The 18,798-nt window shown below is 54.7% G+C and overlaps 1 protein-coding gene across 1 annotated transcript; it reads right to left on the bottom strand.

Moving 5' to 3' along the window:
• Window positions 1-205: 205 nt before the first annotated feature.
• On the bottom strand, window positions 206-18,484 carry LOC137366515 (coiled-coil domain-containing protein 42-like; the record flags this gene model as incomplete). Its single annotated transcript, XM_068028309.1, has 7 exons — window positions 206-364; window positions 655-876; window positions 3,799-3,999; window positions 8,809-8,913; window positions 13,486-13,585; window positions 14,221-14,324; window positions 18,386-18,484. Coding segments are annotated over 7 exons (990 nt in total), but the record flags the coding sequence as incomplete, so codon positions are not given.
• Between the last annotated feature and the right edge of the window lie 314 nt (window positions 18,485-18,798).

Genomic DNA, 18,798 nt, shown 5'->3' on the forward strand with positions numbered 1-18,798 from the left:
GTCTGTCACTCACTCCCGGGTATCTGTTATTCTGTATATAAACCCCCCGAACCCCTCGATTAGATTCCAGTCTGTAACTCACTCCCGGGTATCTGTTATTCTATATATAAACCCCCTGAACCCCTCGATTAGATTCCAGTCTGTAACTCACTCCCGGGTATCTGTTATTCTGTATCAATCTGCTTTCCCCCAGCCCAGGCCAAACCTTCTCGAACTGTTTGATTGTGTCGTCCATCGCCAAGGTGGGTTGCTCATGCATGTAGTTGACGACTACATAGTACAGATTCAGCGTGGCCATCTTGATGGTTCCCAAGAGCAGGGTCTTCTTGGCGGCCGTGTTCTGGATGTGTGCCCACTGGGCGTCCTGAAGAGAAGGGAGGGACAGGGTGAACACACAGAGGAGGAGGCCGACCCTCGCGGGCGTGGGGTCCGGCTGCTCCTGGGGGCCTGGTGGGCCCCATCCCCACCGGTGACCGTCTAGGCCTCAAAGCCGACCGGGCCCCCGAGGCCTACCACAGCCTCAGGGGCGTCAAGCCTGGGCACAGGCCTGCGACGAGGCCTAGAGAGTGGGGGGGGGGAGGTGGAGAGGGGTGGGGAAGAAGGATGGAAGGGAGGTTGGGGGTTGACCCAGGACAGGCCCCAGGTCTCACTCACCCACTTGAGGCGCTGGCTTTGGGCTGAGTCGAGCCGGGACTGCAGCTCAGCCAGGTGGTTGTTAAAGTACAGAAGTTCGTCATTCTTGTCGTCTACGAACTTGCTGAGCTGCTTCTTCTTGCGCTTGAGGTCCTCGTGGCTCTCGTGGATGACGCGCATCAGGGCGTCCCGCGTCGACACCAGCGTCTGGTAGCGACTGGTCACGTCATGCAGCTCCTGGAACTGGGAGGCGGGAGTGGGAGGGGAGAGAGCGGAGAGAGTCAGACTGCTGAGTGGAGGAGGGGAGAGAGCGGAGAGAGTCAGACTGCTGAGTGGAGGAGGGGAGAGAGCGGAGAGAGTCAGACTGCTGAGTGGAGGAGGGGAGAGAGCGGAGAGAGTCAGACTGCTGAGTGGAGGAGGGGAGAGAGCGGAGAGAGTCAGACTGCTGAGTGGAGGAGAGGAGAGAACGGAGAGAGTCAGACTGCTGAGTGGAGGAGGGGAGAGAACGGAGAGAGTCAGACTGCTGAGTGGAGGAGGGGAGAGAACGGAGAGAGTCAGACTGCTGAGTGGAGGAGGGGAGAGAATGGAGAGAGTCAGACTGCTGAGTGGAGGAGGGGAGAGAATGGAGAGAGTCAGACGGCTGAGTGGAGGAGGGGAGAGAATGGAGAGAGTCAGACTGCTGAGTGGAGGAGAGGAGAGAACGGAGAGAGTCAGACTGCTGAGTGGAGGAGGGGAGAGAACGGAGAGAGTCAGACTGCTGAGTGGAGGAGGGGAGGGAGCAGAGAGAGAGGGTCAGACTGCTGAGTGGAGGAGGGGAGGGAGCAGAGAGAGAGGGTCAGACTGCTGAGTGGAGGAGGGGAGGGGAGAGAGATAGAGGGTCCAGACTGCTGAGTGGAGGAGGGGAGAGAGAGAGAGAGTCAGACTGCTGAGTGGAGGAGAGGATGGAGAGAGATAGAGGGTCAGACTGCTGAGTGGAGGAGGGGAGAGAATGGAGAGAGTCAGACTGCTGAGTGGAGGAGGGGAGGGGAGAGAGCGGAGAGAGTCAGACTGCTGAGTGGAGGAGGGGAGGGAGCAGAGAGAGAGGGTCAGACTGCTGAGTGGAGGAGGGGAGGGAGCAGAGAGAGAGGGTCAGACTGCTGAGTGGAGGAGGGGAGAGAACGGAGAGAGTCAGACTGCTGAGTGGAGGAGGGGAGAGAATGGAGAGAGTCAGACTGCTGAGTGGAGGAGGGGAGGGAGCAGAGAGAGAGGGTCAGACTGCTGAGTGGAGGAGGGAAGGGGAGAGAGCGGAGAGAGTCAGACTGCTGAGTGGAGGAGGGGAGGGAGCAGAGAGAGAGGGTCAGACAGCTGAGTGGAGGAGGGGAGGGAGCAGAGAGAGAGGGTCAGACTGCTGAGTGGAGGAGGGGAGGGGAGAGAGTGAGAGGGTCAGACAGCTGAGTGGAGGAGGGGAGGGAGGGAGAGAGTCAGACTGCTGAGTGGAGGAGGGGAGGGGAGAGAGCGGAGTCAGACTGCTGAGTGGAGGAGGGGAGGGGAGAGAGCGGAGAGAGTCAGACTGCTGAGTGGAGGAGGGGAGAGAGTGAGTGTCAGACTGCTGAGTGGAGGAGGGGAGGGGAGAGAGCGGAGTCAGACTGCTGAGTGGAGGAGGGGAGGGGAGAGAGCCGAGAGAGTCAGACTGCTGAGTGGAGGAGGGGAGTGAGTGTCAGACTGCTGAGTGGAGGAGGGGAGGGAGCAGAGAGAGAGGGTCAGACTGCTGAGTGGAGGAGGGGAGAGAGTGAGTGTCAGACTGCTGAGTGGAGGAGGGGAGGGAGAGAGAGAGGGTCAGACTGCTGCGTGGAGGAGGGGAGGGAGAGAGAGAGAGGGTCAGACTGCTGAGTGGAGGAGGGGAGGGAGAGACAGAGAGGGTCAGACTGCTGAGTGCAGAAGGGGAGAGAGAGAGAGAGAGTCAGACTGCTGAGTGGAGGAGGGGAGAGAGAGGGTCAAACTGCTGAGTGGAGGAGGGGAGAGAGAGAGAGAGAGTCAGACTGCTGAGTGGAGGAGGGGAGAGAGAGGGTCAAACTGCTGAGTGGAAGAGGGGAGAGAGAGAGAGAGTCAGACTGCTGAGTGGAGGAGGGGAGGGAGCAGAGAGAGAGGGTCAGACTGCTGAGTATAGGGGAGGGAGAGAGAGAGAGAGGGTCAGACTGCTGAGTGGAGGAGGGGAGAGAACGGAGAGAGTCAGACTGCTGAGTGGAGGAGGGGAGAGAGAGTGAGAGGGTCAGACAGCTGAGTGGAGGAGGGGAGAGAATGGAGAGAGTCAGACTGCTGAGTGGAGGAGGGGAGAGAGAGTGAGAACGTCAGACAGCTGAGTGGAGGAGGGAGGGAGCAGAGAGAGAGGGTCAGACTGCTGAGTGGAGGAGGGGAGGGGAGAGAGCGGAGAGAGTCAGACTGCTGAGTGGAGGAGGGGAGAGAGTGAGTGTCAGACTGCTGAGTGGAGGAGGGAAGAGAGTGAGTGTCAGACTGCTGAATGGAGGAGGGGAGAGAGTGAGTGTCAGACTGTAGAGTGGAGGAGGGGAGAGAGAGAGAGAGAGAGAGGGTCAGACTGCTGAGTGGAGGAGGGGAGGGAGCAGAGAGAGAGGGTCAGACTGCTGAGTGGAGGAGGGGAGGGGAGAGAGCGGAGAGAGTCAGACTGCTGAGTGGAGGAGGGGAGAGAGTGAGTGTCAGACTGCTGAGTGGAGGAGGGAAGAGAGTGAGTGTCAGACTGCTAAATGGAGGAGGGGAGAGAGTGAGTGTCAGACTGCTGAGTGGAGGAGGGGAGAGAGAGTGAGAGGGTCAGACAGCTGAGTGGAGGAGGGAGGGAGAGAGAGCGGAGAGAGTCAGACTGCTGAGTGGAGAAGGGGAGAGAGTGAGTGTCAGACTGCTGAGTGGAGGAGGGGAGAGAGAGTGAGAGGGTCAGACAGCTGAGTGGAGGAGGGAGGGAGAGAGAGCGGAGAGAGTCAGACTGCTGAGTGGAGAAGGGGAGAGAGTGAGTGTCAGACTGCTGAGTGGAGGAGGGGAGAGGGGGGGAGAGGGAGAGGGAGGGAGAAGGATGTTGGAGGGGAAAGGTGAGAGGGCAGCGCGGCCGGACGGGGGGGGGGGTGGGGGTGAAAGGTGAGAGGGCGGGGGGGGTGAAAGGTGAGAGGGCGGTGAGCCTACCAGACTGGACGTCTGGACGACCTGCTCGGCAAACCGCTTGTAGACACAGTAGATGTCGAGGCGGCGCCGCAGGTCGTCCCTCACTCGGTTGAGGTGCTGCACCTCGGTTTTCAAGTCCTTGAGGTCCCGTTCTTTCTGGTGCCGCAACAGTGACTCGGTCTCAGCCTTCATCAGAGCGCGGGCCTTCTTCCGGTCATTGTCCTGAGGCGAGGGAGGAACGGAGGGACAGAGGGAGGAGGGGAGAGAGAGAGAGGGAAAGGGAGAGAGAGGGCGAGTGGCATTTCAGAAAGAATTATTTTCAGAGCTCCCTCAGTACTGACCCTCTAACAGTGTGACACTCCCTCAGTACTGACCCTCCGACAGTGTGACACTCCCTCAGTACTGACCCTATAACAGTGTGACACTCCCTCAGTACTGACCCTCTAACAGTGTGACACTCCCTCAGTACTGACCCTCTAACAGTGTGACACTCCCTCAGTACTGACCCTCCGACAGTGTGACACTCCCTCAGTACTGACCCTATAACAGTGTGACACTCCCTCAGTACTGACCCTCTAACAGTGTGACACTCCCTCAGTACTGACCCTCTAACAGTGTGACACTCCCTCAGTACTGACCCTCTAACAGTGTGACACTCCCTCAGTACTGACCCTCTAACAGTGTGACACTCCCTCAGTACTGACCCTCTAACAGTGTGACACTCCCTCAGTACTGACCCTCTAACAGTGTGACACTCCCTCAGTACTGACCCTCTGACAGTGTGACACTCCCTCAGTACTGACCCTCTGACAGTGTGACACTCCCTCAGTACTGACCCTCTAACAGTGTGACACTCCCTCAGTACTGACCCTCTAACAGTGTGACACTCCCTCAGTACTGACCCTCTAACAGTGTGACACTCCCTCAGGACTGACCCTCTAACAGTGTGACACTCCCTCAGTACTGACCCTCCGACAGTGTGACACTCCCTCAGTACTGACCCTCTAACAGTGTGACACTCCCTCAGTACTGACCCTCTAACAGTGTGACACTCCCTCAGTACTGACTCTCTAACAGTGTGACACTCTCTCAGTACTGACACTCTGACAGTGTGACACTCCCTCAGTACTGACCCTCCGACAGTGTGACACTCTCTCAGTACTGACACTCCGACAGTGTGACACTCCCTCAGTACTGACCCTCTGACAGTGCGACACTCCCTCAGTACTGACCCTCCGACAGTGTGACACTCCCTCAGTACTGACCCTCTAACAGTGTGACACTCCCTCAGTACTGACCCTCCGACAGTGTGACACTCCCTCAGGACAGACCCTCTAACAGTGTGACACTCCCTCAGTACTGACCCTCTGACAGTGTGACACTCCCTCAGTACTGATCCTCTGACAGTGTGACACTCCCTCAGTACCGACCCTCTAACAGTGTGACACTCCCTCAGTACTGACCCTCCGACAGTGTGACACTCCCTCAGTACTGACCCTCCGACAGTGTGACACTCCCTCAGTACTGATCCTCTGACAGTGTGACACTCCCTCAGTACTGACCCTCCGACAGTGTGACACTCCCTCAGTACTGACTCTCTAACAGTGTGACACTCCCTCAGTACTGACCCTCTAACAGTGTGACACTCCCTCAGTACTGACCCTCTAACAGTGTGACACTCCCTCAGTACTGACCCTCTAACAGTGTGACACTCCCTCAGTACTGACCCTCCGACAGTGTGACACTCCCTCAGTACTGACACTCCGACAGTGTGACACTCCCTCAGTACTGACACTCCGACAGTGTGACACTCCCTCAGTACAGACCCTCTGACAGTGTGACACTCCCTCAGTACTGACCCTCTAACAGTGTGACACTCCCTCAGTACTGACCCTCTAACAGTGTGACACTCCCTCAGTACTGACCCTCTAACAGTGTGACACTCCCTCAGTACTGACCCTCCGACAGTGCGACACTCCCTCAGTACTGACCCTCTAACAGTGTGACACTCCCTCAGTACTGACCGTCTGACAGTGTGACACTCCCTCAGTACTGACCCTCTAACAGTGTGACACTCCCTCAGTACTGACCCTCCGACAGTGTGACACTCCCTCAGTACTGACCCTCGAACAGTGTGACACTCCCTCAGTACTGACCCTCGAACAGTGTGACACTCCCTCAGTACTGACCCTCTAACAGTGTGACACTCCCTCAGTACTGACTCTCTAACAGTGTAACACTCCCTCAGTACTGACCCTCTAACAGTGTGACACTCCCTCAGTACTGACCCTCTAACAGTGTGACACTCCCTCAGTACTGACCCTCTAACAGTGTGACAATCCCTCAGTACTGACCCTCTAACAGTGTGACACTCCCTCAGTACTGACCCTCTGACAGTGTGAAACTCTCTCAGTACTGACCCTCTAACAGTGTGACACTCCCTCAGTACTGACCCTCTAACAGTGTGACACTTCCTCAGTACTGACCCTCTAACAGTGTGACACTCCCTCAGTACTGACCCTCTAACAGTGTGACACTCCCTCAGTACTGACCCTCTAACAGTGTGACACTCCCTCAGTACTGACCCTCCGACAGTGTGACACTCCCTCAGTACTGACCCTCCGACAGTGTGACACTCCCTCAGTACTGACCCTCCGACAGTGTGACACTCCCTCAGTACTGACCCTCTAACAGTGTGACACTCCCTCAGTACTGACCCTCTGACAGTGTGACACTCCCTCAGTACTGACCCTCCGACAGTGTGACACTCCCTCAGTACTGACCCTCTAACAGTGTGACACTCCCTCAGTACTGACCCTCTAACAGTGTGACACTCCCTCAGTGATGACCCTCTGACAGTGTGACACTCCCTCAGTACTGACCCTCCGACAGTGTGACACTCCCTCAGTACTGACCCTCTAACAGTGTGACACTCCCTCAGTACTGACCCTCTGACAGTGTGACACTCCCTCAGTACTGACCCTCCGACAGTGTGACACTCCCTCAGTACTGACCCTCTAACAGTGTGACACTCCCTCAGTACTGACCCTCTGACAGTGTGACACTCCCTCAGTACTGACCCTCTGACAGTGTGACACTCCCTCAGTACTGACTCTCTAACAGTGTGACACTCCCTCAGTACTGACCCTCTAACAGTGTGACACTCCCTCAGTACTGACCCTCTAACAGTGTGACACTCCCTCAGTGATGACCCTCTAACAGTGTGACACTCCCTCAGTACTGACCCTCTGACAGTGTGACACTCCCTCAGTACTGACCCTCCGACAGTGTGACACTCCCTCAGTACTGACCCTCCGACAGTGTGACACTCCCTCAGTACTGACCCTCCGACAGTGTGACACTCCCTCAGTACTGACCCTCTAACAGTGTGACACTCCCTCAGTACTGACCCTCTGACAGTGTGACACTCCCTCAGTACTGACCCTCCGACAGTGTGACACTCCCTCAGTACTGACCCTCTAACAGTGTGACACTCCCTCAGTACTGACCCTCTAACAGTGTGACACTCCCTCAGTACTGACCCTCTAACAGTGCGACACTCCCTCAGTACTGACCCTCTAACAGTGCGACACTCCCTCTGTACTGACCCTCTGACAGTGTGACACTCCCTCAGTACTGACCCTCTGACAGTGTGACACTCCCTCAGTACTGACCCTCCGACAGTGTGACACTCCCTCAGTACTGACCCTCTAACAGTGTGACACTCCCTCAGTACTGAACCTCCGACAGTGTGACACTGCCTCAGTACTGACCCTCTAACAGTGTGACACTCCCTCAGTACTGACCCTCTGACAGTGCGGCACTCCCTCAGTACTGACCCTCTAACAGTGTGACACTCCCTCAGTACTGACCCTCTAACAGTGTGACACTCCCTCAGTACTGACCCTCTAACAGTGTGACACTCCCTCAGTACTGACCCTCTAACAGTGTGACACTCCCTCAGTACTGACCCTCTAACAGTGTGACACTCCCTCAGTGATGACCCTCTAACAGTGTGACACTCCCTCAGTACTGACCCTCTGACAGTGTGACACTCCCTCAGTACTGACCCTCCGACAGTGTGACACTCCCTCAATACTGACCCTCCGACAGTGTGACACTCCCTCAGTACTGACCCTCCGACAGTGTGACACTCCCTCAGTACTGACCCTCCGACAGTGTGACACTCCCTCAGTACTGACCCTCTAACAGTGTGACACTCCCTCAGTACTGACCCTCTGACAGTGTGACACTCCCTCAGTACTGACCCTCCGACAGTGTGACACTCCCTCAGTACTGACCCTCTAACAGTGTGACACTCCCTCAGTACTGACCCTCTAACAGTGCGACACTCCCTCAGTACTGACCCTCTAACAGTGCGACACTCCCTCTGTACTGACCCTCTGACAGTGTGACACTCCCTCAGTACTGACCCTCTGACAGTGTGACACTCCCTCAGTACTGACCCTCCGACAGTGTGACACTCCCTCAGTACTGACCCTCTAACAGTGTGACACTCCCTCAGTACTGAACCTCCGACAGTGTGACACTGCCTCAGTACTGACCCTCTAACAGTGTGACACTCCCTCAGTACTGACCCTCTGACAGTGCGGCACTCCCTCAGTACTGACCCTCTAACAGTGTGACACTCCCTCAGTACTGACCCTCTAACAGTGTGACACTCCCTCAGTACTGACCCTCTGACAGTGTGACACTCCCTCAGTACTGACCCTCCGACAGTGTGACACTCCCTCAGTACTGACCCTCTAACAGTGTGACACTCCCTCAGTACTGAACCTCCGACAGTGTGACACTCCCTCAGTACTGACCCTCTAACAGTGTGACACTCCCTCAGTACTGACCCTCTAACAGTGTGACACTGCCTCAGTACTGACCCTCTAACAGTGTGACACTCCCTCAGTACTGACCCTCTAACAGTGTGACACTCCCTCAGTACTGACCCTCTAACAGTGTGACACTCCCTCAGTACTGACCCTCCGACAGTGTGACACTCCCTCAGTTGCAGTTTACCTGGATGAACGTGTTGAATTTTAAGAGTTGTTCCTTCATGTGTTCAGATTTTTGATTAAATTCTTCTTTCCACAGACGAACACGTTCCATTTTCACGTGAAACTCCTGGAGAAATTGCAGAGAGAGCCACAAAAGTACACGGGAATTACCGGGACAGTGTAGAGGGAGCTTTACTCTGTATCTAACCCCCGTACTGTACCTGTCCTGGGAGTGTTTGATGGGGGACAGTGTAGAGGGAGCTTTACTCTGTATCTAACCCCCGTACTGTACCTGTCCTGGGAGTGTTTGATGGGGGACAGTGTAGAGGGAGCTTTACTCTGTATCTAACCCCCGTACTGTACCTGTCCTGGGAGTGTTTGATGGGGACAGTGTAGAGGGAGCTTTACTCTGTATCTAACCCCCGTACTGTACCTGTCCTGGGACTGTTTGATGGGGACAGTGTAGAGGGAGCTTTACTCTGTATCTAACCCCCATACTGTACCTGTCCTGGGAGTGTTTGATGTGGACAGTGTAGAGGGAGCTTTACTCTGTATCTAACCCCCGTACTGTACCTGTCCTGGGAGTGTTTGATGGGGGACAGTGTAGAGGGAGCTTTACTCTGTATCTAACCCCCGTACTGTACCTGTCCTGGGAGTGTTTGATGGGGGACAGTGTAGAGGGAGCTTTACTCTGTATCTAACCCCCGTACTGTACCTGTCCTGGGAGTGTTTGATGGGGGACAGTGTAGAGGGAGCTTTACTCTGTATCTAACCCCCGTACTGTACCTGTCCTGGGAGTGTTTGATGGGGACAGTGTAGAGGGAGCTTTACTCTGTATCTAACCCCCGTACTGTACCTGTCCTGGGACTGTTTGATGGGGACAGTGTAGAGGGAGCTTTACTCTGTATCTAACCCCCATACTGTACCTGTCCTGGGAGTGTTTGATGTGGACAGTGTAGAGGGAGCTTTACTCTGTATCTAACCCCCGTACTGTACCTGTCCTGGGAGTGTTTGATGGGGGACAGTGTAGAGGGAGCTTTACTCTGTATCTAACCCCCGTACTGTACCTGTCCTGGGAGTGTTTGATGGGGACAGTGTAGAGGGAGCTTTACTCTGTATCTAACCCCCGTACTGTACCTGTCCTGGGAGTGTTTGATGGGGGACAGTGTAGGGGGAGATTTACTCTGTATCTAACCCCCGTACTGTACCTGTCCTGGGAGTGTTTGATGGGGGACAGTGTAGAGGGAGCTTTACTCTGTATCTAACCCCCGTACTGTACCTGTCCTGGGAGTGTTTGATGGGGACAGTGTAGAGGGAGCTTTACTCTGTATCTAACCCCCGTACTGTACCTGTCCTGGGAGTGTTTGATGGGACAGTGTAGAGGGAGCTTTACTCTGTATCTAACCCCGTACTGTACCTGTCCTGGGAGTGTTTGATGGGGGACAGTGTAGAGGGAGCTTTACTCTGTATCTAACCCCCGTACTGTACCTGTCCTGGGGAGTGTTTGATGGGGACAGTGTAGAGGGAGCTTTACTCTGTATCTAACCCCATACTGTACCTGTCCTGGGAGTGTTTGATGGGACAGTGTAGAGGGAGCTTTACTCTGTATCTAACCCCATACTGTACCTGTCCTGGGAGTGTTTGATGGGACAGTGTAGAGGGAGCTTTACTCTGTATCTAACCCCATACTGTACCTGTCCTGGGAGTGTTTGATGGGGACAGTGTAGAGGGAGCTTTACTCTGTATCTAACCTCCGTACTGTACCTGTCCTGGGGAGTGTTTGATGGGGGACAGTGTCGAGGGAGCTTTACTCTGTATCTAACCCCCGTACTGTACCTGTCCTGGGAGTGTTTGATGGGGACAGTGTCGAGGGAGCTTTACTCTGTATCTAACCCCCGTACTGTACCTTTCCTGGGAGTGTTTGATGGGGACAGTGTAGAGGGAGCTTTACTCTGTATCTAACCCCATACTGTACCTGTCCTGGGAGTGTTTGATGGGGACAGTGTAGAGGGAGCTTTACTCTGTATCTAACCTCCGTACTGTACCTGTCCTGGGAGTGTTTGATGGGGGACAGTGTAGAGGGAGCTTTACTCTGTATCTAACCCCCGTACTGTACCTGTCCTGGGGAGTGTTTGATGGGGACAGTGTAGAGGGAGCTTTACTCTGTATCTAACCCCCGTACTGTACCTGTCCTGGGGAGTGTTTGATGGGGACAGTGTAGAGGGAGCTTTACTCTGTATCTAACCCCCGTACTGTACCTGTCCTGGGAGTGTTTGATGGGGACAGTGTAGAGGGAGCTTTACTCTGTATCTAACCCCCGTACTGTACCTGTCCTGGGAGTGTTTGATGGGGACAGTGTAGAGGGAGCTTTACTCTGTATCTAACCCCCGTACTGTACCTTTCCTGGGAGTGTTTGATGGGGACAGTGTAGAGGGAGCTTTACTCTGTATCTAACCCCATACTGTACCTGTCCTGGGAGTGTTTGATGGGGACAGTGTAGAGGGAGCTTTACTCTGTATCTAACCCCCGTACTGTACCTGTCCTGGGAGTGTTTGATGGGGACAGTGTAGAGGGAGCTTTACTCTGTATCTAACCCCCGTACTGTACCTTTCCTGGGAGTGTTTGATGGGGACAGTGTAGAGGGAGCTTTACTCTGTATCTAACCCCCGTACTGTACCTGTCCTGGGAGTGTTTGATGGGGACAGTGTAGAGGGAGCTTTACTCTGTATCTAACCCCCGTACTGTACCTGTCCTGGGGTGTGTTTGATGGGGGACAGTGTAGAGGGAGCTTTACTCTGTATCTAACCCCCGTACTGTACCTGTCCTGGGGAGTGTTTGATGGGGGACAGTGTAGAGGGAGCTTTACTCTGTATCTAACCCCCGTACTGTACCTGTCCTGGGAGTGTTTGATGGGACAGTGTAGAGGGAGCTTTACTCTGTATCTAACCCCATACTGTACCTGTCCTGGGAGTGTTTGATGGGACAGTGTAGAGGGAGCTTTACTCTGTATCTAACCCCATACTGTACCTGTCCTGGGAGTGTTTGATGGGGACAGTGTAGAGGGAGCTTTACTCTGTATCTAACCTCCGTACTGTACCTGTCCTGGGGAGTGTTTGATGGGGGACAGTGTCGAGGGAGCTTTACTCTGTATCTAACCCCCGTACTGTACCTGTCCTGGGAGTGTTTGATGGGGACAGTGTCGAGGGAGCTTTACTCTGTATCTAACCCCCGTACTGTACCTTTCCTGGGAGTGTTTGATGGGGACAGTGTAGAGGGAGCTTTACTCTGTATCTAACCCCATACTGTACCTGTCCTGGGAGTGTTTGATGGGGACAGTGTAGAGGGAGCTTTACTCTGTATCTAACCTCCGTACTGTACCTGTCCTGGGAGTGTTTGATGGGGGACAGTGTAGAGGGAGCTTTACTCTGTATCTAACCCCCGTACTGTACCTGTCCTGGGGAGTGTTTGATGGGGACAGTGTAGAGGGAGCTTTACTCTGTATCTAACCCCCGTACTGTACCTGTCCTGGGGAGTGTTTGATGGGGACAGTGTAGAGGGAGCTTTACTCTGTATCTAACCCCCGTACTGTACCTGTCCTGGGAGTGTTTGATGGGGACAGTGTAGAGGGAGCTTTACTCTGTATCTAACCCCCGTACTGTACCTGTCCTGGGAGTGTTTGATGGGGACAGTGTAGAGGGAGCTTTACTCTGTATCTAACCCCCGTACTGTACCTTTCCTGGGAGTGTTTGATGGGGACAGTGTAGAGGGAGCTTTACTCTGTATCTAACCCCATACTGTACCTGTCCTGGGAGTGTTTGATGGGGACAGTGTAGAGGGAGCTTTACTCTGTATCTAACCCCCGTACTGTACCTGTCCTGGGAGTGTTTGATGGGGACAGTGTAGAGGGAGCTTTACTCTGTATCTAACCCCCGTACTGTACCTTTCCTGGGAGTGTTTGATGGGGACAGTGTAGAGGGAGCTTTACTCTGTATCTAACCCCCGTACTGTACCTGTCCTGGGAGTGTTTGATGGGGACAGTGTAGAGGGAGCTTTACTCTGTATCTAACCCCCGTACTGTACCTGTCCTGGGGTGTGTTTGATGGGGGACAGTGTAGAGGGAGCTTTACTCTGTATCTAACCCCCGTACTGTACCTGTCCTGGGGAGTGTTTGATGGGGGACAGTGTAGAGGGAGCTTTACTCTGTATCTAACCCCCGTACTGTACCTGTCCTGGGAGTGTTTGATGGGGACAGTGTAGAGGGAGCTTTACTCTGTATCTAACCCCCGTATTGTACCTGTCCTGGGAGTGTTTGATGGGGACAGTGTCGAGGGAGCTTTACTCTGTATCTAACCCCCCGTACTGTACCTGTCCTGGGAGTGTTTGATGGGGAGAGTGTAGAGGGAGCTTTACTCTGTATCTAACCCCCGTACTGTACCTGTCCTGGGAGTGTTTGATGGGGGACAGTGTAGAGGGAGCTTTACTCTGTATCTAACCCCCGTACTGTACCTGTCCTGGGAGTGTTTGATGGGGGACAGTGTAGAGGGAGCTTTACTCTGTATCTAACCCCCGTACTGTACCTGTCCTGGGGAGTGTTTGATGGGGGACAGTGTAGAGGGAGCTTTACTCTGTATCTAACCCCCATACTGTACCTGTCCTGGGAGTGTTTGATGGGGATTGGACTCTGTAATCTGAACCCTACCTGTCTCTGTGACTCCAGTGCCTGATTAATATCCAATCCATGGCGTTGTTTGACCAGTAGCTGTGTCGATGTCGACATTGAGTCCTCTTGCGGTACCTTCCTGGTGGAATAGTTAACATGACGGTCTCTGCTTGCACTGCAGTTCGTCCCCTCTCCCAAAGAGGTTGCCCTCCCCCGCCCACCCCCATCCTCACGGGGAGCAAGCTCCACCCGTCCACCGTTGGGCATCTATTCAACTGTGGGAGGCGGCACCAGTCCAGTTTCCAGTTCCCTGGAGGCTGCCTGTGGCTGGGCAAAGCCCCGAAGCTCCATCCCCTGCCTCCTCCCCTCACACCAAGCAAGGCGGGAGAGTATCCCATCACGCTCCCGGCTTGCGCCTCCCAGGCGGGGGACAGTCTCCGGGGAGTTGGGATGCGTGTGAGCCGATGCGGAATTCCCAGCACCACCCCCGCCCCCCCGACCTGCTGCGGCGGCCGCGGGACGCGCGCGGCGGATCCAGTTTCGGTTTCCGGTCGCCCTCAGGGCGTTGTGGGTGGGCGGAGGGGGCGGAGGGTTCGATTCGGCAAGGCTAACACAGTCGAATATCAAGCGGGAGGCGGCTCGATTCCCTCTCACGTCAGGAGGCGATCACGGCCTGGCGCGACGCGAGAATTCGGCTTGGGCGACGGGGGGGGGGGGGCGGGGGTGCGGAGGAGAGCAAGAGGGGTGAAGCCCCCCCTAGCCGAGCGTACTCACTGGAGCATTTTCAGTAGCTTCTGGCCGTAGAGGGCCTGGTAGTACTCGTCGAGCTGGAAGTTGTGATCCATCTTCAGGCGGGTCTCTCCACTGGCTGCCTCTTGCTGTCAGCACCGAACAAATGGAGGTCTCAGCAGGGTGCCCCAGAGCGGAACTCGGCCCCTCGCCCCGCCTTCCAAACCCCCAAACAAGAGTTTGGAAGATGCCATTCCTGTTGCCCTGGCAACGGGCCAAAGCCCCTGGCAGCAGCCAATCAGAACAGGGGCCCGCCCCCCATCTCCTCCCCACCGAACAGACCTCAGCGTCCCCAGCTATTCAACTCGACAGTGTGACACTCCCTCAGTACTGACCCTCCGACAGGGCAGCACTCCCACAGTACTGACCCTCCGACAGTGCGGTCTCCCTCAGGACTGACCCTCCGACAGTGCGGCGCTCCCTCAGTACTGACCCTCCGACAGTGCAGTGCTCCCTCAGTACTGACTCTCTAACAGTGTGGCACTCCCTCAGTACTGACCCTCTAACAGTGTGGCACTCCCTCAGTACTGACCCTCTAACAGTGTGACACTCCCTCAGTACTGACCCTCAGACAATGTGACACTCCCTCAGTACTGACCCTCTGACAGTGTGACACTCCCTCAGTACTGACCCTCTGACAGTGTGACACTCCCTCAGTACTGACCCTCTAACAGTGTGACACTCCCTCAGTACTGACCCTCTAACAGTGTGACACTCTCAGTACTGACCCTCTAACAGTGTGACACTCCCTCAGTACTAACCCTCTAACAGTGTGACACTCCCTCAGTACTGACCCTCCGACAGTGTGACACTCCCTCAGTACTGACCCTCTAACAGTGTGACACTCCCTCAGTACTGACCCTCTAACAGTGTGACACTCTCAGTACTGACCCTCTAACAGTGTGACACTCCCTCAGTACTAACCCTCTAACAGTGTGACACTCCCTCAGTACTGACCCTCCGACAGTGCGACACTCCCTCAGTACTGACCCTCCGAGAGTGTGACACTCCCTCATTACTGACCCTCTGAAAGTGTGACACTCCCTCAGTACTGACCCTCTAACAGTGTGACACTCCCTCAGTACTGACCCTCTGACAGTGTGACACTCCCTCAGTACTGACCCTCTGACAGTGTGACACTCCCTCAGTACTGACCCTCTGACAGTGTGACACTCCCTCAGTACTGACCCTCTAACAGTGTGACACTCCCTCAGTACTGACCCTCCGACAGTGCGGCGCTCCCTCAGTACTGACCCTCTAACAGTGTGACACTCCCTCAGTACTGACCCTCTGACAGTGTGACACTCCCTCAGTACTGACCTTCCGACAGTGTGACACTCCCTCAGTACTGACCCTCTGACAGTGTGACACTCCCTCAGTACTGACCCTCTGACAGTGTGACACTCCCTCAGCACTGACCCTCTAACAGTGTGACACTCCCTCAGTACTGACCCTCTAACAGTGTGACACTCCCTCAGTACTGACCCTCTAACAGTGTGACACTCCCTCAGTACTGACCCTCTGACAGTGTGACACTCCCTCAGTACTGACCCTCCGACAGTGCGACACTCCCTCAGTACTGACCCTCTGACAGTGTGACACTCCCTCAGTACTGACCCTCTGACAGTGTGACACTCCCTCAGCACTGACCCTCTAACAGTGTGACACTCCCTCAGTACTGACCCTCTGACAGTGTGACACTCCCTCAGTACTGACCCTCTAACAGTGTGACACTCCCTCAGTACTGACCCTCTAACAGTGTGACACTCCCTCAGTCCTGACCCTCTGACAGTGTGACACTCCCTCAGTACTGACCCTCTAACAGTGTGACACTCTCAGTACTGACCCTCTAACAGTGTGACACTCCCTCAGTACTGACCCTCTAACAGTGTGACACTCTCAGTACTGACCCTCTAACAGTGTGACACTCCCTCAGTACTGACCCTCTAACAGTGTGACACTCTCAGTACTGACCCTCTAACAGTGTGACACTCCCTCAGTACTGACCCTCTAACAGTGTGACACTCCCTCAGTCCTGACCCTCTGACAGTGTGACACTCCCTCAGTACTGACCCTCTAACAGTGTGACACTCTCAGTACTGACCCTCTAACAGTGTGACACTCCCTCAGTACTGACCCTCTAACAGTGTGACACTCTCAGTACTGACCCTCTAACAGTGTGACACTCCCTCAGTACTGACCCTCTAACAGTGTGACACTCCCTCAGTACTGACCCTCTAACAGTGTGACACTCCCTCAGTACTGACCCTCCGACAGTGTGACACTCCCTCAGTACTGACCCTCTAACAGTGTGACACTCCCTCAGTACTGACCCTCTGACAGTGTGACACTCCCTCAGTACTGACCCTCTAACAGTGTGACACTCCCTCAGTACTGACCCTCCGACAGTGCGGCGCTCCCTCAGTACTGACCCTCTAACAGTGTGACACTCCCTCAGTACTGACCCTCTAACAGTGCAGCACTCCCTCAGTACTGACCCTCTGACAGTGTGACACTCCCTCAGTACTGACCCTCTGACAGTGTGACACTCCCTCAGTACTGACCCTCTGACAGTGTGACACTCCCTCAGTACTGAACCTCTGACAGTGTGACACTCCCTCAGTACTGACCCTCTAACAGTGTGACACTCCCTCAGTACTGACCCTCTGACAGTGTGACACTCCCTCAGTACTGACCCTCTAACAGTGCAGCACTCCCTCAGTACTGACCCTCCGACAGTGTGACACTCCCTCAGTACTGAACCTCTGACAGTGTGACACTCCCTCAGTACTGACCCTCTAACAGTGTGACACTCCCTCAGTACTGACCCTCTGACAGTGTGACACTCCCTCAGTACTGACCCTCTAACAGTGCAGCACTCCCTCAGTACTGACCCTCCGACAGTGTAACATTCCCTCAGTACTGAACCTCTGACAGTGTGACACTCCCTCAGTACTGACCCTCTAACAGTGTGACACTCCCTCAGTACTGACCCTCTGACAGTGTGACACTCCCTCAGTACTGACCCTCTAACAGTGTGACACTCCCTCAGTACTGACCCTCCGACAGTGTGACACTCCCTCAGTACTGACCCTCTAACAGTGTGACACTCCCTCAGTACTGACCCTCTGACAGTGTGACACTCCCTCAGTACTGACCCTCTGACAGTGTGACACTCCCTCAGTACTGACCCTCTAACAGTGTGACACTCTCAGTACTGACCCTCTAACAGTGTGACACTCCCTCAGTACTGACCCTCTGACAGTGTGACACTCCCTCAGTCCTGACCCTCTGACAGTGTGACACTCCCTCAGTACTGACCCTCTAACAGTGTGACACTGCCTCAGTACTGACCCTCTGACAGTGTGACACTCCCTCAGTACTGACCCTCTAACAGTGCAGCACTCCCTCAGTACTGACCCTCTAACAGTGTGACACTCCCTCAGTACTGACCCTCCGACAGTGTGACACTCCCTCAGTACTGACCCTCTAACAGTGTGACACTCTCAGTACTGACCCTCTAACAGTGTGACACTCCCTCAGTACTGACCCTCTAACAGTGTGACACTCCCTCAGTACTGACCCTCCGACAGTGTGACACTCCCTCAGTACTGACCCTCTAACAGTGTGACACTCCCTCAGTACTGACCCTCCGACAGTGCGGCGCTCCCTCAGTACTGACCCTCTAACAGTGTGACACTCCCTCAGTACTGACCCTCTGACAGTGTGACACTCCCTCAGTACTGACCCTCTAACAGTGCAGCACTCCCTCAGTACTGACCCTCTGACAGTGTGACACTCCCTCAGTACTGACCCTCTAACAGTGTGACACTTCCTCAGTACTGACCCTCTAACAGTGTGACACTCCCTCAGTACTGACCCTCTGACAGTGCAGCACTCCCTCAGTACTGACCCTCTAACAGTGTGACACTCCCTCAGTACTGACCCTCCGACAGTGTGACACTCTCAGTACTGACCCTCTAACAGTGTGACACTCCCTCAGTACTGACCCTCCGACAGTGTGACACTCCCTCAGTACTGACCCTCTAACAGTGTGACACTCCCTCAGTACTGACCAGAGCAAAGCCAAATAAAGATAATGTAATTTATTAAATATTAATTGTTCTAAGGGTCAGAGGTCATCACGGACGCCGGACTTGACCGTGTCCTGATAGTTCGACTTCACGAAACGGAGCAGATTAACGATGGCCGCAGGAGTAACGCCTGGAATTCTGCTCGCCGCCCAAATCTGTCAGTCAGCAGAGATACAGTCAGTAACACAGGGCACTGGGGGAGAGGGGTTACTGAGTGACAGTGTGAGGGAGCTGGATTAACATCAGTAGAGATACAGTCAGTAACACAGGGTGCTGGGGAGAGAGGGGTTACTGAGTGACAGTGTGAGGGAGCTGGATTAACATCAGTAGAGATACAGTCAGTAACACAGGGTGCTGGGGGGAGAGGGGTTACTGAGTGACAGTGTGAGGGAGCTGGATTAACATCAGTAGAGATACAGTCAGTAACACAGGGTGCTGGGGGAGAGGGGTTACTGAGTGACAGTGTGAG

Source organism: Heterodontus francisci, unplaced genomic scaffold (genome assembly GCF_036365525.1).
Source record: "Heterodontus francisci isolate sHetFra1 unplaced genomic scaffold, sHetFra1.hap1 HAP1_SCAFFOLD_1618, whole genome shotgun sequence".
NCBI lineage: Eukaryota > Metazoa > Chordata > Chondrichthyes > Heterodontiformes > Heterodontidae > Heterodontus > Heterodontus francisci.